The sequence below is a fragment of the Macaca nemestrina genome, chromosome 10 (genome assembly GCF_043159975.1).
Source record: "Macaca nemestrina isolate mMacNem1 chromosome 10, mMacNem.hap1, whole genome shotgun sequence".
Classification (NCBI taxonomy): Eukaryota; Metazoa; Chordata; class Mammalia; order Primates; family Cercopithecidae; genus Macaca; species Macaca nemestrina.
This window is the reverse complement of record NC_092134.1, coordinates 10,474,801-10,496,174: the sequence shown is the minus strand read 5'-3', so window position 1 is coordinate 10,496,174 and position 21,374 is coordinate 10,474,801. Positions and strand designations below refer to the sequence as shown.

The 21,374-nt window shown below is 40.8% G+C and overlaps 1 protein-coding gene across 2 annotated transcripts in view; it reads left to right on the top strand.

Moving 5' to 3' along the window:
• The window catches only part of LOC105495458 (kinetochore associated 1), a 100,637-nt gene that overhangs the window by 63,235 nt on the left and 16,028 nt on the right, over window positions 1-21,374 (top strand). For both annotated transcript variants that reach the window (XM_071070897.1, XM_071070896.1), the window contains exons 41-53: window positions 1,182-1,310; window positions 2,246-2,362; window positions 4,120-4,229; window positions 7,256-7,463; window positions 11,057-11,146; window positions 12,095-12,266; window positions 12,355-12,413; window positions 12,550-12,766; window positions 14,389-14,462; window positions 14,699-14,909; window positions 15,140-15,249; window positions 19,437-19,483; window positions 20,857-20,935. In XM_071070897.1, the coding sequence (XP_070926998.1) occupies window positions 1,182-1,310; window positions 2,246-2,362; window positions 4,120-4,229; window positions 7,256-7,463; window positions 11,057-11,146; window positions 12,095-12,266; window positions 12,355-12,413; window positions 12,550-12,766; window positions 14,389-14,462; window positions 14,699-14,909; window positions 15,140-15,249; window positions 19,437-19,483; window positions 20,857-20,935 (1,623 nt within the window). The remainder of the gene's footprint in view (window positions 1-1,181; window positions 1,311-2,245; window positions 2,363-4,119; window positions 4,230-7,255; window positions 7,464-11,056; window positions 11,147-12,094; window positions 12,267-12,354; window positions 12,414-12,549; window positions 12,767-14,388; window positions 14,463-14,698; window positions 14,910-15,139; window positions 15,250-19,436; window positions 19,484-20,856; window positions 20,936-21,374) is intronic.

Here is a 21,374-nt window from a genome sequence, read left to right as displayed (position 1 = left end):
CGAATAGACTTTTGATGAAAATATAGTTGCATCAGGCATTTAATTTTCATTTGTCAGATTACTTCTTTAAAAAAATTTTGGTATTTTTTTGGAGACAGGGTCTCACTCTGTCTAGGCTGCAGTGCAGAGGCACCATCATAGCTTACTGTAGCCTTGAACTCATGAGCTCAAGCAGCCCTCCTGCTGCTCAGCCTCCTGTGTATCTGGGGCTGCTGGTGCGCCCCCATGCCTGGCTAATTTTTGAAGTTTTTGTAGAGAGAGGTCTCACTGTGTGGCCCAGACTGGTCTTGGACTCTTGGCCTCAAACAATCCTTCCACCTTGGTCTCCTGAAATGCTGGAAGTACAGGCATGATATTGTGCCCAGGTCCCCCAATTTTTTTTTTTTTTTTTGAAATAGAATCTCGCACTCTTGTCCAGGCTGGAATGAAGTGGCACGATCTTGGCTCACTGCAAGCTACGCCTCCTGGGTTCATGCCGTTCTCCTGCCTCAGCCTCCCTAGTACAGGCGCCTGCCACCATGCCTGGCTAATTTTTTGTATTTTTAGTAGAGACGGGGTTTCACTGTGTTGACCAAGATGGTCTCGATCTCCTGACCTCGTGATCCACCCGCCTCGGCCTCCCAAAGTGCTGGGATTACAGGCATGAACCACCACACCTGGCCCAAAATTTTTTGTTTGGAGATAATTTCAAAGTTTCAGAAAAATTTTAAGAATAGTACAAAGATCTCTGGTATACCCTTTATTGCTTTATCATTTTCTGGCATGCTCTCTCTTTCTCTCTTTTTCTATTTATATATAAAATCATTTGATATTTTGTATGTATTTTTTCTATTTAGGAATAAGTTACATACCTTATGGCTCTTTACCCCTAAATATTTCAGTGCCCTATAGAACTTGTAGTTGCTTTCCTTACTCTTTGGATAGTGATAAAGGACATTAAACACAAGCAAACATATTAGAACTATTTTACTATAACTTTTCATGAAATACTTGTTCTTTCATAGTGTATATAATTCAATTTAGTGATAAACCTCAAGACACTTAATTCTGTTTTTTTCTTTAAAAAGTTTTTTTAATTATAAATTAAAGTTCTTCCTATTTGTATTTCTGCCCTTTGTAAACAAAGTTAATTCTGTTTTGATTGTGAAGAATTTGCTTCTTTTGCTGCTTTCTTCCCATAGGTATTTAATTGTCGCTTGGTAGATCTTGACCTGGCGTTGGGTTACTGCACTCTCTTACCTCAAAAAGATGTGTTTGAAAATCTCTGGAAGCTCATAGATAAAGCATGGCAGAATTACGACAAAATCTTGGTATGCCCTAACGAAGCACATCTTCAATTCTTGAAGTATTCAGGATTTGAGGGGAGAAATGAAGTTGGCTTTGCCACCTGGTTGTAAAGATTTAGTAGAATAAATGTTGAGCTAACTTGTGATTCCTACCAACTTCTGCTTGACTGGTGACATACTGTTGCCTGTATATGCAAGTTATAAGCATTGTTCAACCCAAAGAATTACGGTTTTTTAATTTCTTAAAATCTGTGTACACCCTTAGAACCTCAAATCTTATTTTGGTTTAGTTGAAACCCTAGACCCATGAATCAGTTTTTTTTTTTTTTTTTTTTTTTTTTTGAGACGGAGTCTCGCTCTGTCACCCAGGCTGGAGTACAGTGGCCGGATCTCAGCTCACTGCAAGCTCTGTCTCCCAGGTTTATGCCATTCTCCTGCCTCAGCCTCCCAAGTAGCTGGGACTACAGGCGCCCGCCACCTCGCCCGGCTAGTTTTTTTGTATTTTGTAGTAGAGACGGGGTTTCACCGTGTTAGCCAGGATGGTCTCGATCTCCTGACCTCGTGATCCGCCCGTCTCGGCCTCCCAAAGTGCTGGGATTACAGGCTTGAGCCACCGCGCCCGGCGAATCAGTTTATTTTTGTAGGATAAGTTTAATAGATAGAAAACTTCTCTTAGATATTGTGTTAAAATTTGCCTTTTATGGGGATTTTCTTGCAAGATAACTAAAATTTGGACTTTTATTATAAAGGAAAGCCAGGCTAAATGTATAGCATTATACGAAAAGCTGAATTACCTAAATATTACATAAGAAGTAACGACTGTGTACAAAATAATATGTAATATTCTACATGGTTATCACAAAGAAAGTTATGATTTTTGTTGTTGGGTTTCATCTAAAAGGTGTTTTAAGAATATATTCTACTTATGATTGAACTTTAATTCTATTTTAATTTTTTAGGCAATATCTCTGGTGGGCTCTGAGCTGGCAAGTCTCTATCAGGACATAGAAATGGGGCTTAAGTTCCATGAACTCAGTACTGATGCCCAGTGGGGCATTCGTCTTGGTAAACTTGGTGTGAGTATTCTTCGTACTGCTGTCATCAATTCTGATAATTACCCACTTGGAAAATTTAAAACAAAGATCTTGTCCTTTACTTTTGGGAAGACAGTGTATGTGTACTGCCTCATACATTTTATTAAGTACACACATAGGTGCTTTCAAAGAAATAAGCAACTTTTTGCCTCATTTCCTTTTTTCTGTATTTTTAAGAAAATTAAAAGGGGCCTGACATTTTCAGCTGCTTAACTTTCTCATTTATAGGTATATATCTAGTATCAATTGACATTTATGCTATTTCAGGCCTAGACTTTAGCCTCATACTTTTGTTTTCTGCTGCTGTTATTTAAAGATAATATTAAAATGTGTATACAGCTATACCATGCTTTAAGAACTCCCAGAAGGGGGAAAGTAAATGGCCTTTCTTTTTTTCTTTTTTTCTTTTTTTTTTTTGAGACGGAGTCTTGCTCTTTTGCCAGGCTGGAGTGCAGTGGTGTGATCTCAGCTCACTGCAACATCCACCTCCCGGGTTCAAGTAATTCCCCTGCCTTAGCCTCCCGAGTAGCTGGGACTACGGGCACGCACCACCACGCCCATCTAATTTTTTGTATTTTAGTAGAGACAGGGTTTCACCATGTTGGCCAGGATGGTCTCCATCTCTTGACCTCGTGATCCGCCCACCTCGGCCTCCCAAAGTGCTAGGATTACAAGTGTGAGCCACCGCACCCAGCCTTGGCCTTTATTTTTGACACTGTGAAAGGACAGGCAGGGCGGATGCGGTGGCTTATGCCTGTAATCCCAGCATTTTGGGAGGCCAAGGCAGGCAGATCACGAGGTCAGGAGATTGAGACCATCCTGGCCAACATGGTGAAACCCTGTCTCTACTAAAAATACAAAAAAAAAAAATTAGCTGGGCATGGTGGCGAGTGCCTGTAATCCCAGCTACTCGGGAGGCTGACAGGAGAATGGCATGAACCCAGGAGGCGGATGTTGCAGTGAGCCGAGATCGTGCCACTGCACTCCAGCCTGGGCAACAGTGAGACTCTGTCTCCAAAAAAAAAAAAAAAAAAGAACAGACAAGCAAAACCCAGTTTTCTTTTTCTTTTCTTTCTTTTTTTTTTTTTTTTTGAGACAGAATCTCACTCTGTCACCCAGGCTGGAGTGCAGTGGCATTATCATGGCTCACTGCAGCCTCGACCTCTAGGGCCCAAGTGATCCTCCCAACTTAGCCTCCTGAGTAGCTGGGACTACAGGCATGCACCACCATACCCAGCTAATTGTTTTGTATTTTTTGTAGAGACAGAGTTTCCATGTTGGCCAGGCTGGTCTCGAACTCCTGACCTCAAGTGATCCACCCGCCTCCGCCTCCAGTGCTGGGATTATAGGCATTAGCCAAAACCCTGTTTTCTTTACCAAAAATATAAGACATTTTACTTGCAAACAGTTGACTTATCAGGAAGGTAACCAGTACAGAAATGCTATGTTTTGAAGCTTAATTCTTCTGCAGTAATGGAACTGGTGTTCTGTTGACATTAACAATCAAACTTTTCAGATGAAGAGGCAATGGTTAGGATGACTAAGGAGTTTCATCAGACCCAAGTACACCTGAAATCTCAGAATGATGGCTGGGTTGGGTAGTGTGAAGTTGGAGGAGCTATAGACAAATGTTTCTTTTTAAAAAGGATAGTAAGAAGGCAAGTCATCATGTTGCCCTTACTCTGATACATTTCAGTGTAGAGGATTTTTTTGGTTTGTTTTGTTCTTTTTATTTCTAGATTTCTTTTCAACCAGTTTTCAGGCAACATTTTCTCACCAAGAAAGACCTCATTAAAGCTCTTGTGGAGAATATAGATATGGACACAAGCCTCATTCTGGAATATTGCAGGTAATTCTTTAAACATTAATGGTATTTTTGCTGTTAACAAAATGGTAATCCTTATTGCAAGAACACAGTAATAACGATGATTATTTTACAAGGTCCATGGACCTCTGATATTTTCTTTTGCTCATTCCAAAACTGAGTAAATATGAAGTCAGATTAGAGTCTCTTATGATATCACCATTTAAATTCACCATTTAGTGTTTCCCAAACTTGTCTCCTGTTAAGCATCGTCTAGGGCACTAACTTTCACATGCAGGTTTCTGGGTCTCTCTGCAGTTCTGACTCAGTGGGTCTGGACCGGGGCCTCGGAATTGCTGGTCTCTAATAGGAGCTCAGATGATTCCTATGATCAGAAAAGTTGGAGAATATTCTTCTGAGTAATAAACTTCTAAATCAGATTAGCTAGGGAGCAAAGTAATCTTAAAAATTAATGAAAAGTTTGATTTAGGGAGAATTTCTAATTTCCTATTGAAATATTTATAAAAATTCTTATTTTTATTTAATTAACTTATTTATTTGATACGGAGTCTCGCTCTGTCACCCAGGCTGGAATGCAGTGGCGCAATCTCAGCTCACTGCAACCTCCACCTTTAAGTGATTCTCTGGCCTCAGCCTCCCAAGTAGCTGGGATTACAGGTGTACACCACTGCGCCTGGCTAATTTTTATATTTTTAGTAGAGACGGGGTTTCACCATGTTGGCCAGGCTGTTGTCGAACTCCTGACCTCAAGTGATCCACCCACCTCAGCCTCCCAAAGTACTGGGATTATAGGGGTGAGCCACTGCGCCTGAACAAGAATTTTTAGAACTAAGATAAAATGTGTTATTTATAGATTCAGCTTACTTTGATGAGTAGGGATAAATGATATGTAATTTATAACTCAGATGTTTCTATCTAGTAAATAGAAGGACTTGTTTTCTGGTTTCAGAATGCTTTCAGATATGTCACCTCATTTAATTTTTACAGTTCTTATTGCATATGTTGCCAGTCGATATATGAGAAAACAAACCCATAGTACATGACCTGCTCAAGGTCAAATTATTAATGACTGCTTCTAAAATCTTATGGGTGCTATAACCCCCATCTGATTTGTAACAGATGAATGGAATCTGAGTTACTGAGAATGAAACTGCTTGGTACATATCCTGCACCAGGCAGGCATCTAGTTCTTTGTCTCTGTGGACAGTGGGGAAAGACCGTGGCTGTCACCATCCTGTACCTGCAAGTCAAGGACTATAGACTGCCCATAGCTTGAAGGAGCACTGACTTAAAGAGTAGTTTGAAGTAACAAAACTATGTCATTCTTCAGTTTAGAGTGCTATAAATCCAGAATAGGATACGCACACTCTTACCTTTTTTTATTAATTTGGACTTCTGCTAGATTCTTCTGTGATGTTTTATGGTGCAGGATACTTTTTTGAAATTTAAATAGCTATAATGTCAAGTTCATTTCATAATTATTCTACTTATGTGGCATTGATGATTTGTATTCATATGATAGTGACACCTCTGCCTCAGGCAGTCTACCTGAATAAATTTAGATAACCTTTAGAATATCAGAGAGTGACTTGAAAATGGTGGTACTTAAGCCTTTTATTGCTATTTTGGTTACTTTGTATAGCAAATTAAACTATCATTGTCTTATTAATAGGGTCTAAAAAGGCATTTCAATTGTTATTTTGTCTATAGTAACCAGATTCTTTTTTTGTTTTTGTTTTGAGATGGAGTCTCGCTCTGTCACCCAGGCTGGAGTGCAGTGGCGCAATCTCGTCTCACTGCAACTTCCACCTCCTGGGTTCAAGTGATTCTCCTGCCTCAGCCTCTTGAGTAGCTGGGATTACAGGCACACGCCACCACACCGGGTTAATTTTTTGTATTTTAGTAGAGATGGGGTTTCACCGTGTTGTCCAGGCTGGTCTTGAACTTCTGAGTTCAGGCAATCCACCCGTCTGGACCTCCCAAAGTGCTAGGATTACAGGCGTCAGCCACCATGCCTGGCCTAATTTTTTTTTTTTTTTTTTTGTTTGAGACGGAGTCTCGCTCTGTCGCCCAGGCTGGAGTGCAGTGGCCGGATCTCAGCTCACGGCAAGCTCCGCCTCCCGGGTTTACGCCATTCTCCTGCCTCAGCCTCCCGAGTAGCTGGGACTACAGGCGCCCGCCACCTCGCCCGGCTAGTTTTTTGTATTTTTTAGTAGAGACGGGGTTTCACCATGTTAGCCAGGATGGTCTCGATCTCCTGACCTCGTGATCCACTCGTCTCGGCCTCCCAAAGTGCTGGGATTACAGGCTTGAGCCACCGCGCCCGGCCGAATTTTTTCTACTGTTTTGATGTGTAGGCACTTATAGGTATAAATTGTTTTCAGCTTTTAATTATTACAAAGAGTTGTTCCAGGGGACGTCCTTACTAACGTATCCTTTTCTACTTAGGTGAAATTTGTAAATGTTGCATTGTTATCCTAAAGAGCATAAATATTTTCAATTTTATTACAGATATCTCTCCAATATTATAACAGTTTACATACCCACCAGGAATAATATCAGATTTATTTTTTATTTTTTATTTTTTTTGAGATGGAGTCTCGCTCTGTTGCCCAGGCTGGAGTGCAGTGGCACGACCTTTTCTCACCACTTCTGCCTTCCAGGTTCAAGCGATTCTCCTGCCTCAGCCTCCCAAGTAGCTAGGACTACAGGTGTGCACCACCATGCCTGGCTAATATTTGTATTTTTAGTAGAGATGAGGTTTCACTATGTTGGCCAGGCTGGTCTCAAACTCCTGACCTCATGATCTGCTCACCTCAGCCTCCCAAAGTGCTGGGATTACAGATGTGAGTTACCGCGCGCGGCCTAATATCTGATTTTTAAAAGGCAATAATTAGCTTTGATGACAGGTAGTTTATCTGATTTTGAGACTGGACAATGACAAGGTTAAATTTCGACAATGGAAGCATGTACCCAGGTGTTTTGTCAGATACGTTGCATGGAAATGCCTGCAGTTAGGGAGATTGGTATGTATTGAATGCTTCTTTTAGCACATTTCAGTTGGACTGCGATGCAGCTCTTCAGCTCTTCATTGAAACACTGCTCCACAACACGAATGCCAGCCAAGGCCAGGGAGATGCAAGCACGGACTCTGCAAAGCAGCGGCATCCCAAACTCCTGGCCAAAGCCCTTGAGATGGTTCCTTTACTGACGAGCACAAAAGATTTGGTCATCAGTCTTAGTGGGATACTACATAAGGTAGACACACAGTGAAATGAGTTGGGTCATCTCAGTTATCCCTCCCACCCTCAATAATTAGATACGTTAATAACAAATTGGATGTGTAAGTCTATATTTTTATCAACTTTTAATTTGAAATATTCTCTTGATTTCTATATTTTTAACACAGTTAAATATAATTTTCCCATTTTTCAAAATAGAAGTAGCTTTTCTTCCCCAGATTTTTGAAAACCTTACACATTCTTTGAATTTGTATGAGCTAGAAAGAAATGTATAAATCAGAACAGGCAATTTTCCTATAACCCCAATCCCTAGAGATAAAAATGTTAATAATGTGGTGTAGTAACTATCTTACACTAAATATACTATTCTGTGACCCTCTTTTTTCACTTAACATATTGTCATTATATGTCAATACATATACATCTATCTCAAAAGAAACAATTTCTTTTTCACTATCCTGCCGGAAATATCTTTTTTCTTTTTTTTTTTTGAGACAAGGTCTTGCTCTGTTGCCCAGGCTGGAGTGCAGTGGTATGAATGTGACTCACTATAGCCTCTATGTCCTGGGCTCAAGTGATAGTCCAGCCTCAGCCTCCCAAGTAGCTGGGATTACAGGTGTGCACCATCATGCCTGGTTCATTTTTATATTTTTAGTAGAGACGGGATTTCACCATGTTGTCCAGGCTGTTTTCAAACTACTGGCCTCAAGCAATCCTCCCACCTTGGCCTCCTGAAGTACTAGGAATACAGAGGTGAGCCACCAGGCCTAGTGAAACATCATTTTTGACAGATGCATAACTATTATTCCATTATATGGATAAAACATGCTGTATTTAACCAGCCTTTTGTGGATAGACATTTAAATTGTTTTTTTGTTTTTGTTTTTGTTTTGAGATAGGGTCTCACTGTCACCTAGGCTGGAGTGCAGTGTTGTGAACATGGCTCATGGCAGCCTTGACTTCCTGGGCTCAACTGGTCCTTCTACCTCAGCCTCCCAGGTAGCTGGGACTATAGGTGCATGCCGCCATAATTTTATGGCAGTATTTTTTTTTTAATTGTTTTTAAAATTTTTTAATTTTTAAAAAATTTTTTGTGAAGATGAATCTCACTATGTTGTCCTGGCTGGGTAGATTTTATTATTATAAATGGTTGTAATTAATATCTTCATACATATTTTTATACTTTTGTCTGATTTTTTTATTTTTTTTAAGAGAAGGGGGTCTCGCTATTTTGCGCAGGTTGGCCTCTAACTCCTGGGCTCAGGTGATCCTCTTGCTTCAGCTTCCTGAGTAGCTGGAACTACAGGGACTATACCTGGTATAGTATATAGCTGAGTATTTGTTTAGGAGATCTTCTGATCTGAGAATTGGAATGTTTGGTCAGGGGGTAGTTTAATGGAGCAATGAAGGTGAATGGCAGGGAAATAAATTTTTTTTTTTTTGAGATGGAGTTTTGCTCTTGTTGTCCAGGCTGGAGTCTAATGGCGCAGTCTCAGCTCCCTGCAAACTCTGCCTCCCGACTTCTCCTGCCTCAGCCTCCCAAGTAGCTGGGATTACAGGCGTGCGCCACCACATCCAGCTAATTTTTTGTATTTAGGAGTGATACGGTTTCACCATGTTGGTCAGGCTTGTCATGAACTCCTGACCTCAGGTGATCCACCTGCCTTGGCCTCCCAAAGTGCTGGAATTACAGGCATGAGCCACTGTGCCCAGCTTGGAAATAAGATTTTAAGCCTGAAATAAATATTTCAGTTTTATATTTTGCTTGTAATTCAGCCCAAAATTACATAGATTGCTCAAATTTTCTAGGTATAATATTTCATCTTCCCACTTTGTTCAGTGTTGTTTTTCACATGACTTTTGTTGGCATTTTAAAAATAGGCCAGCTTGAGGAACATAGTAAGAACTTGTCACTACAAAAAATTTTTTAAAATTAGGTGGCCCTAATGGTATGTGCCTGTAATCCCAGCTATTTGGGAAGCTGAAGCGGGGAGGATTACTTGAGCCCAGGAAGTCAAGGCTGCAGTGAGTTGTTATTACACCACTGCACTCCAGCCTGGGTGACAGAGCGAGACTGTCTCAAAAATAAAATAAAAAGAGAAAAAGTAATTGTGTGTGGGTAGAAAGAAACAAAGAACAAAGAGAAGACTGTTTTTTGTTGTTGTTGTTTTGTTTTGTTTTTTTGAGATGAAATCTCACTCCGTTGTCCAGGCTGGAGTGCAATGGCATGATCTTGGCTCACTGCATCCTCTGCCTCCTGGGTTCAAGCAATTCTCCTGCCTCTGCCTCCTGAGTAGTTGGTACTACAGGCATGCACCACCATGCTGGCTACTTTTTGTATTTTTAGTAGAGATAGGATTTCACCATGTTGGCCAGGCTGGTCTCAAATGCCTGACCTCAGGTGATCCGTGTGCCTTAGCCTCCCAAAGTGTTGGGATTACAGGCATGAGCCACTGTACCCAGCCTGACATCCTTTCTTTTTATGTTAGTATATGTACATATGCCACACAATTAATTCTTGCACTATAGTATATAGTTAGAGCTAAAACAGAATCCTTTGACAAACTTGCTTGGAGGCCCACAGTTTTACTCGTGTCATTTCTAAGAAAAGCATCAGTTTCTTTCTGTTCTAATTTATCCCATTGTAAATGGAAGAAATGGAACTTTAATTTCAAAATCTTATAAAATTTTGACCATATCCCTACCCTTTCTATGTTTTTAGTATCTTAAGAACTTCCTTCTTATTTTTGAGACAGAGTCTGGTTCTTTTGTTCAGGCTGGAGAGCCAGTGGCATGATCTCAGCTCACTGTAACCTCCACTTCCCAGGTTCAAGCGATTCTCCTGCCTCAGCCTCCCAGGTAGCTGGGACTACAGGTGCATGCCACCACACCCAGCTAATTTTTGTATTTTTGGTAGAGATGGGGTTTTACTGCATTGGCCAGGCTGGTCTTGAACTCTTGACCACCCGCCTTGGCCTCCCAAAGTGCTGGAATTACAGGCAAGAGCATCCTTCTTTATTAATACTGCCTTGTGCAGCTTTTAAAAACAGCCTTTGAGACCTTTTTTAGCATGTATGTTTATCCTCACAGGTAATTTTAGAGGTGAGAAAATTGTAGCTCTTTATTTTTTTATTTTTATTATTATTATTTTTATTTTTTGAGACGGAGTCTCACTCTGTTGCCCAGGCTGGAGTGCAGTGGCACAATCTCGTTTAACTGCAAGCTGCGCCTCCCGGGTTCACGCTCCTGGGTTCACGCCATTCTCCTGCCTCAGCCTCCTGAGTAACTGGGTCAACAGGTGCCTGCCACCATGCCTGGCTAATTTTTTTTTGTATTTTTTAGTAGAGACGGGGTTTCACCGTGTTAGCCAGAATGGTCTCAATCTCCTGACCTCGTGATCTGCCGGCCTCGGCTTCCCAAAGTGCTAGGATTACAGGCGTGAGCCACCACATCTGGCCGGTTGTAGCTCATTTTTAAGGGAGTAATTAATTTAACATTGTAGTGCAATGATGTTTTTATATTTGTAATCCGTGCTGATGATTGTAATTGAATGAAACTTCAACATGGCAAAGTCTTATCAAGTTTTGATACATTTTTGTTTTTATACAGTTGGATCCTTATGACTATGAAATGATTGAAGTTGTCCTGAAAGTTATAGAACGAGCTGATGAAAAGATAACCAATATTAATATTAATCAGGTATAACAAATATATCAAAGATGTAAAAATCATCTTTCTGCTTTTAATTGGATCATAAATCATATCATTATTCAGGGCCTTTCCAGATTATCCACTGAATTCCTTTTAAACTCTGTGGTTTATTTTAGGTTTTTAAAAATCTTTACAAATCTTTAAAAAAGGGAAAAGATTTTCATGACATTCCTATTTTATCACTTATCTTCATCCTGTTTTTGCTGTTTTGAGGTGATTTAAATAACCTCTCCTGCTGTTGAAGAGTATGAAGTCACTACAGAACTAATTGTGAAGAGTTAAGGCAACATTTGCCATGTAGGAAGTGAAAAAGGCCATGGAGCTGAGAGTTAGGTCAGATTTGTGTATTAATGAGTAGGTCCAAGACCTACTCAATTGTGTCTCATTACTTTCATTAACTTCTTCATCGTTTCTGAATTTTGGTCATAGTGGCTTTTATACTTTTTAATTTGATTTTAGAAATTAATATTTTAGAAATATTTTAATATTTTAATAAGACTTATTATATAAGAAAATATATCAATTCAAAAGATTATACAAAGTTTCCTAATAGAAAATATAAACATAAGAAAAATAAGAGTGTAGAGAATTAATTTAGATCTGTAGCCTCTATATTTAAAATGAAATCAAGTATTTTGAATTATATCTCAAATTATTTGAAGAGCAGATAATCAACTGTCAAGCTCTCATTTACAAAACATCCTACCAGCAACAGGGCACCAGTGGTTTCTGCTCATAGGATTCCTTTAATGATTGTAATACATTATAGTTTAGATGAATAACGTTAAAGGGAATACTAGAAAAGATTTTGATCTTCTTTCTGAAAACAAGATGGTCTCAGGAATGGAAACTTTTGATGGTATAGTGTTAGATGATTTTATGACAGTTTAGGATTGGGTTACTCTTACTGGACAAAAGTGTTTTATTTTAATATAGGCGTTGAGTGTTCTGAAACATTTGAAGTCATACAGAAGAATTTCTCCTCCCGTGGATCTGGAATATCAGTATATGTTGGAACATGTCATAACTTTGCCATCAGCTGCCCAAACTAGACTGCCTTTTCACCTGATATTCTTTGGCACAGCACAGAACTTCTGGAAAATTCTCTGTATGTGTTCATTAACTTTTTATGAATTTTACTGGATAGCCAAATTTTTTTTCTTAAGCAAATCATACTCTCCTTGTTTCCTTTCTAGCTACAGAACTCAGTGAAGAATCTTTCCCAACATTGCTCTTAATTTCTAAATTAATGAAGGTAATGGCTTAAAACATTGTAAGACATTTCTGTATCCTGTAATTAATTCTGACCCTGTGTAGATTTTTCTGCTGCTTTCATGTAAAACCTTATATGTGAATATGTGCTTCAGCCATAACCTTCCTTTTCTTTGAAGTTCTCTCTGGACACTCTCTACGTGTCTACAGCAAAACATGTTTTTGAAAAAAAACTGAAGCCAAAGCTCCTGAAGTTAACACAAACTAAATCCTCAACACTGATTAACAAGGAAATAACTAAGATCACGCAGACCATTGAATCCTACTTACTCTCTATAGTCAACCCAGAGTGGGCTGTAGCTATTGCCATCAGCCTTGCCCAGGATATCCCCGAAGGTAAGAGGTCTTCTTTTAAAATTGTAGTAAAAAGAAAAAAAAAAGTACTCCTTTTGCATCTTCAAGAAGAAGCAGGATGGTAGTTTTGAAATGTATGTGCCTGCTCTCTTCACTGTGGTGAATGCTGAAACGCTCACGGGCAAGGAGGCAGGCACTTTCCAACTTGTCCTTGTGCCTTCTTTGGGGTGTGACCTTTGCTCGGAATAAGCAGTGATGGGTACTTCCTAATATCCAGTCACACTTTCTTTTTCTTTTTTTTTTTTTGAGACGGAGTCTTGCTCTGTCACCAGGCTGGAGTGTAGTGGCGTGATCTCAGCTCACTGCAACCTCCACCTCCCGGGTTCAAGTGATTCTTCTGCCTCAGTCTCCCGAGTAGCTGGGACTACAGGTGCGCGCCACCATGCCCGGCTGATTTTTGTGTTTTTAATAGAGACGGGGTTTCGCCATGTTGGCCAAGATGATCTCAATCTCTTGACCTCGTGATCCACCCGCCTCGGCCTCCCAAAGTGCTGGGATTACAGATGTGAGCCACCACACCTGGCCCAATCACACTTTCAATGAGGAATCTTTAGATAGTCTCACATAACCAGACAGGTGCACAAGCACAGGCACTTACTGCTACATTTTTGGTTGTAACAAAAGTTGAAAATGACTTTTAAAAGAATGCTCAAGTCAGGAACTGGTTAGAAAATAGGGTGTGTTCATAGAACGAAATATTATGAGGCTGATTTGGAAAGATATCCAAGATATGAAGTGAGAATAGCAAATTGTACTAGAATATGTATGGTATTACCCATTAGGGTTAAGATGCACATGCAAGCATGTGTGAACACAGACTGACACACACACATAGAAAACTCCTGGAAGGCATATAAGAATCTAGAGAATAGGAATGGAAGCCTCTGTCGGCTTTTTTTTTTTTTTTTGAGACAGAGTCTTGCTCTGTCGCCCAGGCTGGAGTGTGGTAGCGAGATCTTGGCTCACTGTAAGCTCCGCCTCCTGGGTTCACGCCATTCTCCTGCCTCAGCCTCCCGAGTAGCTGGGACTACAGGCGCCCTCCACCTCGCCCGGCTAATTTTTTTTGTATTTTAGTAGAGACGGGGTTTCACCGTGTTAGCCAGGCTGGTCTCGATCTCCTGACTTCGTGATCCGTCTGTCTCGGCCTCCCAAAGTGCTGGGATTACAGGCGTGAGCCACCGCGCCCGGCCTTTTTTTTTTTTTTTTTTTTTTTTTTGACGGAGTCTTGCTCTGTCGCCCAGGCTGGAGTGCAGTGGCGTGATCTCGGCTCACTGCAACCTCTGCCTCCTGTGTTCACGTGCTTCTCCTGTCTCAGCCTCCCGAGTAGCTGGGACTACAGGCGTGTGCGACCATGCCCAGCTAATTTTTGTATTTTTAGTAGAGACAGGGTTTCTCCATGTTGGCCAGGCTGGTCTCCAACTCCTGACCTCAGGCGATCCACTTGCCTTGGCCTCCCAAAGTGCTGGGATTACAAATGTGAGCCACTGCACCCAGCCATGAGTATGCATTTTTGTAATTTTTAAAAGGTTGCTAATTTGACCAAAATACATTTTCTTGAAAAGATTAAGATTTGCCTGTAAATCTTTATTTATTTATTTTTTTAGGTTCCTTCAAGATGTCTGCTTTGAAGTTCTGCCTTTATTTAGCTGAGAGATGGCTGCAGAATATCCCATCACAGGTGTGTCTGAACTATCAGATTGGTGGCTTCTCTTCTTCCTAATTAAATTGTACTAGCTTATTTTACCTTCTCATGCTGCCCTGATGCCTAAAATGGAGAAGGAAGACCAAGGCTTTATGTAGATGCTTAGGAACATAACTGAGGAAGGGAGGGATTGTGATTGATAAAGATGGATGCTTGGCTTCAACTGAGACTTATAAAGTAAGAGTTTCTTTTTGCTTGGAATTGTTTAAAAGGATGAAAAACGTGAAAAAGCCGAGGCTTTGTTGAAGAAGCTTCATATCCAGTACCGGCGATCAGGCACAGAAGCTGTGCTCATAGCCCACAAGCTGAACACTGAGGAATATTTAAGAGTGATCGGAAAGCCAGCACATCTCATTGTCAGTCTCTACGAACATCCTAGCATCAATCAAAGAATTCAGAATTCGTCTGGCACAGATTATCCTGGTGAGGACAAAACTATTTTTTTGTTGTCCAAGAAAAGCTATTATTTTGATTCCCAGTTTTATGTATATATGTACGTGTACATATATATTACATATATATGCTTATATATGTATATGCTTAAACATACTTATGTGTATGCATGTGCATATATACACATACACATATAAGTATTCAATATAAGTATTTAAAACTTGAGTTTTTCTTTTAATTCTTTATTTTGAATATCTTAGATATTCATGCAGCAGCTAAAGAAATAGCTGAAGTCAATGAAATTAATTTGGAAAAAGTCTGGGACATGTTGTTGGAAAAATGGCTGTGCCCTTCAACAAAACCTGGTGAAGTAAGTACTTGCTGCCCAAGAGTTGAGTATGCACCGATGACTTCTTCTCAAAGGCTAAATATTTATCCCACATGATAACGGCCTTCTAATTAGGAGCACAGACTCTTCAAAGAAGGAACTTTGTTTTGTTTTGTTTTTGAGACAGAATCTTGCTCTGTTGCCCTGGCTGGAGTGCAATGGCGCAATCTCTGCTCACTACAACCTCCGCCTCCTGGGTACAAGCGATTCTCCTGTCAGCCTCCTGAGTAGCTGGGATTACAGGTGCCCGCTACCCCGCCCGGCTGATTTTTGTATTTTTGGTAGAGACGGGGTTTCACCATGTTGGTCAGGCTAGCCTCGAACTCCTGACCTCATGATCCTCCTGCCTCAGCCTCCCAACGTGCTGGGATTACAGGCGTGAGCCACTGCGCCTGGCCTCTTTTGTTTGTTTTTTACAGACAGAGTCTCACTCTGTCACCCTGGCAAGTACAATGGCGCAATCATGGCTTACTGCAGACTTGAACTCCTAGGTTCAAGCAATCCTCCCCACCTCAGCCTCCTGAGTAGCCGGGACTACACATGTGCATCACCATGTGTGGCTAATGTTTTGTTTGTTTGTTTGTTTGTTTTGTAGAGACAGGGTCTCTCACTATGTTGGCTGGGCTGGTCTCCAACTCCAGGCCTCAAATGATCTTCCCACCTCGATTTCCCAAAGTGCTGGGATTACAGGCATAAACCACTGTGCCTGTCTGGAACTTTTGTTCATTTTATTACCCTCTGTTATCTCATAAGTTTTAAAGAGATTGTTTACTTTTTTTTTTTTTTTGGATACAGAGTTTTACTCTGTCACCCAGTCTGGAGTGCAGTGGCGCGATCTCAGCTCATGGCAGCCTCTGCTGAGGTTCAAGAGATTCTCCCTCCTCAGCTCCCGAGTAGCTGGGATTACAGGCGTGCGCCACTATGCCCAGCTAATTTTTGTATTTTTAGTAGAGATGGGGTTTCACCATGTTGGCCAAGCTGGTCTCAAACTCCCGACCTCAGGTGTTCCACCACGCCTGGCCTGAGGTTGCTTGCTTTTTGTTTACATATTTTGTAGCTGTTTTACCTTTCAATTGATGATTTCAGATGCTGTCTTATATGAAAGAAATGGCCTCTTCTTTTATTCAAAATCATGTGGTTAAGTTTTTGTTTTGAAATAATTTAAAATGTACAGAAAAGTGCAAAAATAGTAAAAAAAATTCCTATATATACCTTTCACCCATATCCATGAATTTTTAACATTTTGTCATATTTGCTTCATCTCTCCTCTATAATTGATATACATAATATTTTTCTAAACCATTGAAGAGTAAATCACATGTGGCATCCCCCTTTGCCCCCTAAATATTTTAAGGATATATTTCCCAAGAACAGGATTTTCTCTTATCCAACCATAATATAATTATAAAAATCAGAAATTTAATGGTGATATAATTGAATTTATGGTCCATTTTACAGTTATACCAATTGTCCTAATAATGTTTTTTATAGCAGTTTTCTCCCCCAGGTCTAGGATCTTGTCTAGGACTATGCTTTGCATTTGTTGGTCATGTCTCTAGTCTGCTTTTTTTTTTCTGACACTGGCTCCATTGCCCAGGCTGGAGTGCAGTGATGCAATCTCAGCTCACTGCAACCCCCACCTCCTGGGTTCAAGCGAGTCTCATGTCTCAGCCTCCCGAGTAGCTGGGATTACAGGTGCCCACCACCATGCCTAGCTAATTTTTGTATTTTTAGTAGAGATAGGTTTTCACCATGTTGGCTGGGCTGGTCTCGAACACCTGGCCTCATATGTTCCTTCTACCTCAACCTCCCAAAGTGCTGGGATTACAGGCGTGAGCCACCACGCTTGGCCTCTAGTCTGTTTTAATCTACAACAGTTCTGTGACTTTTTCTTGTCTTTTATGATATTGACATTTTTGAAGAGTATAATCTCGCTGTTTCATAAGCTGCCCTCCAATTTGGGCTTGTCTAATACTGCCTCATGATAAGATTCAAATTACTTATTTTTAACATCATACTGCATAAGTTGTATTGTGCCCTCCTCAGGGTATGACATTTGGAGGCACATGAGGTCCCTTTGCCCTCATAGTTGATGTTAATTTAGATAACTTGGTTAAGGTGTTGTCTGTTTGTCTACTCCATAATTGCTATTTTTCCTTTTGCAATTATTAGAGGAAATATTTTGGGATGATACAATATTCGATGCCTCTCCCAACTCCTTTCCTCTACCCCTGCATACCCTGATTTATTGATGTTTTTGAAGAGCACAGGCCAGCCGGTTTATAAAATGTTTCATTTTGGGTCTGCTAATGTTTCCTGTTATTTGATTCAGGTTATGTGCTTTTGGCAAGAATACTGTATAGGTGATGTGTTACTTTCAAAGGATCACACCAGGAAGCGCATAATGTCAGTTTTTCAGAAATAGCATCATTAACATCTAAAATTTAAGATAGGATTCAGCAAATCCAGATCTTCTGTATCATTTCTTCTGAATTTTCAGGCAGAACTTAAGGTAGAGTCTATAATTCCTATATCCACCTAGGCAGATATTCTTGGGGGAACAAAATCTATTTGTAAACAAATAGTGTAATTAACATGATATTAGAGTTTTGTTTGTTTGTTTGTTAGAGCAATGGCATGATCTCAGTTCACTACAGCCTCCACCTCCCCGGCTTAAGTGATTCTCGTGCCTCAGTCTCCAGAGTAGCTGGGACACCTGTAGTCCCAGCTACTTTCAAAAAATTACCTGGCCAGGCACGGTGGCTCATGCCTGTAATCCCAGCACTTTGGGAGGCCGAGGTGGGCGGATCACGAGGTCAGGAGATCAAGACCATCCTGGCGAACACGGGGAAACCCCGTCTCTACTGAAAATACAAAAAAAATTAGCCGGGTGTGGTGGTGGGTGCCTGTAGTCCCAGCTTCTAGGGAGGCTGAGGCAGGAGAATGGCGTTAACCCGGGAGGTGGCAGAGCTTGCAGTGAGCGGAGATCGCGCCACTGCACTCCAGCCTGGGCGACAGAGCGAGACTGCGTCTCAAAAAAAAAAAAAAAAAATTACCTGTGCCTGGCTAATTTTTTTAGTATTTTTAGTGGAGATGGGTTTTCGCCATGTTGCCCAAACTGGTCTCAAACTCCTGAGCTTAGGTGATTCACCCACCTCGGCCTCCCAAAGTCCTGGGATTACAGGTGTGAGCCACTGCACCCGGCCACCATTAGGTTTTTAATTAGCAATTTTTATATCATTTGGCATTTGATTCAACAACGATTTTTAAAGTATTTACCAAGAGCATGGACTGTGCTTCAGTGGAAACAGGAGTTAGAAACCTATCTTGGCCACGTAGAATATGTGGTTGAGTTTTAGAAACCAGCCTTTACAGATGTTTTAACTTATATGTAAGTTCAAGGTACACACTGAAAGTTCCTTGAGGCCAGAAACTGCATGTATACATAGCACCTAGCACAGTACTTTGTAAATCCCAATAGATATACACTGAATTAACAAATGGTTCATTTAAAATTCATGGAGTCTTTTCCTTTTAAAAATTATATAATATGGGGCTGGGCAAGGTAGCTCGTAACTGTAACCTCAGCACTTTGGGAGGCCGAGGTAGGAGGATTGTTTGAGGCCAGGGGTTTGAGACCAGCCTGAGCAACATAGCGAGACCTCCATCTCTACAAAAATTTTAAAAACTAGCCAGGTGCCATGGTGTGCACCTGTGGTCCCAGCTACTTGGGAGGCTGAGGCAAGAGGATTGCTTGAGTATAGGAGGTTGAGGCTGCAGTGAGCTGTGGTTGTGCCACTGTACTCTGGCCTGAGTGACAGAGTTAGACCCTGTCTCCAAAAATAAAAATAAATCAAAATAAAAATCCAAGACATGCAAGCTCCAGGAGGACAGGAACATTTGCTTTATTTACTCAGGCAATCCATATACTTAGAATTGTGCCTATCATATAGTAAGTGCTCAGTGAATATTTGTTGAGTGAACAGATGTGAGTAGACCCATCATTCAAGCAGAAATCTTTTCATAGAAAAGTAATCATTTATGTTATAATTTTTCTATGTAAACATAATCTTGTATATTAGGTTTTTTTATCTAATAGATTTTCAGAGAGATGTTTATTTAGTCATAAACTTTTCGGTTTTTGACCTTTTTTTCCTACCTTTTCAAAGAAACCATCAGAATTATTTGAACTTCAAGAAGATGAAGCCCTACGAAGGTACTCTTTTCCTTTACTTGTATTCACCTATATCATGATGCAAAATAGAAATTTTACCAGTACGTTTTTCAGCAGTTGATTTTTTTAAAGGGCTTTCTTGATAAAACTCGGGTTAGAGTCTATGAATCAGTTCATTAATACATGGCTAGGAGTCTCTCCATTGGAAAACATCAGAGCCAGCCAAGATCTAGAATTTCTGAACTCCTACGAGGCGAGGGTTCCTAGCACACCTTTAACTGGAAGGTGCCTTTCAAGCAAAAGAAACTTCTTTCTTAGCTAGGACTTTGGCCCCAGACCTCTTTATGTTCTCTTACCATGCTAAACTGGGTTGGTTCAGATATAGGCTTTTTGCTCTTCTAACCTGTGACTGAGACCTAGTAAGGCGCATTGATTTTATCTAATGTGCTAGGTCTGATTGGTCATGGCTTGTATTCTTGAGAAGACTCTTATCTGGGCCCAAGTCAGAATGAATGTAGCAATCCATTAATGATGCCTGGCACAGGCTTGGATAAGGAAGCATGGTGGCTCACATGCCAGCCAGCTTTTTGTCTTTCTAACCTAAACCAAAAGTAGGCCAAGTGGCCTGGGAGGCCCTGTGTCCAACCTCAGCCTTGGAGAACTGATAGAAAAGACATGGAAAGACAACCCCAAGAAATGGATTCCTTCTGGTTTGGAGCAAGCAGAGCTGTCTTAACCACCCATACCATGCCCTCTTTCCCTCTGAACCCCCACCTTGGCCTCATTTAGTCTTTTAAGGGAAGGGCCACCTTTGTTCAAACAAGAGGTAGCTGCTGGTATGTCTACCTGAACTAGCCACATGGAAAGTCTTGGAGGGAAACGATTTAAAGAGAGGAGAGAAAAAGGAAATCCCAAAAGGCTACTTAATGCAAAATTCATAACGTGCTCCTTTTTCCACTAAAAGCTCTGCCCCACCCCTCCTCCAGCCGGCCTGATTCATCCTCCCTTCCCAGAGAGGGGCCAGCCTGCCCTGGGTCTGGAGGTTGAGATGGGCCGCTAACAAGGTCCTGCATACCAAACACAGAATTTCCCATGTGTAGCATTCAAGAGACTTTACAGCTACGGTTTGTATTAATTTCTTAAATAGAATTTAAGGGACCAGAGATTGACTGGCTATTCTATAGATAAGGAAGCTGAAGCCTGGCATCTGTTGCATGTATTATCATCTTTAGCAATGAAAGAACTCAAGAAAAGATTGAGCATTCTTTAAAGGGGGAAGCACCAATGTCATTGACCCATTATCCTTCTGATCTGCCTTTGAATTGTTTAATGACCGTTCCATGGATGATAAGTCTGTTGTTTTGGTAATCCATCACTAAATTTTAAAGTAACTGTAATTAAAAATTTTTTTCCAGAGTGCAGTATCTCCTCCAGTCTCGTCCAATTGATTATAGTTCAAGAATGCTGTTTGTATTTGCAACATCAACTACAACCGTAAGCTCTAGAAACTTAATCCAAACTCTTCTGTGCATCTCAGCTTAACATTTTTTCCTGTTTATTTACCATGCTTGATTGCATTAACAGATGATTCAGATAATGCTCACATACATATGTATTCTAAGTCTGTCTAATCTCCTAAGCAAGCATTGTCTTTTGCACCATGCTCCATTTAGTGCTGGCCTCTGCAACATCTGCTTAGCATGCTGAATGATGCACCTATTGACAGTTTCCACTGGCTGTCTGCATTCACAGTGGTTAACTCCCTGGTCAGTCCACATTCCTGAAGCCAGGAGCCAAACAAACTGGCCACGAACAAGTCTCCACCATGGCCTAATCCGACTGCGTGCTCTGGTCAGACCACCCCTTCTGCCCTCTAAATTCTAGCTAGATTGAACTTGCAATTTCCCCTAACGGCAACATGACCTGTAGCTTC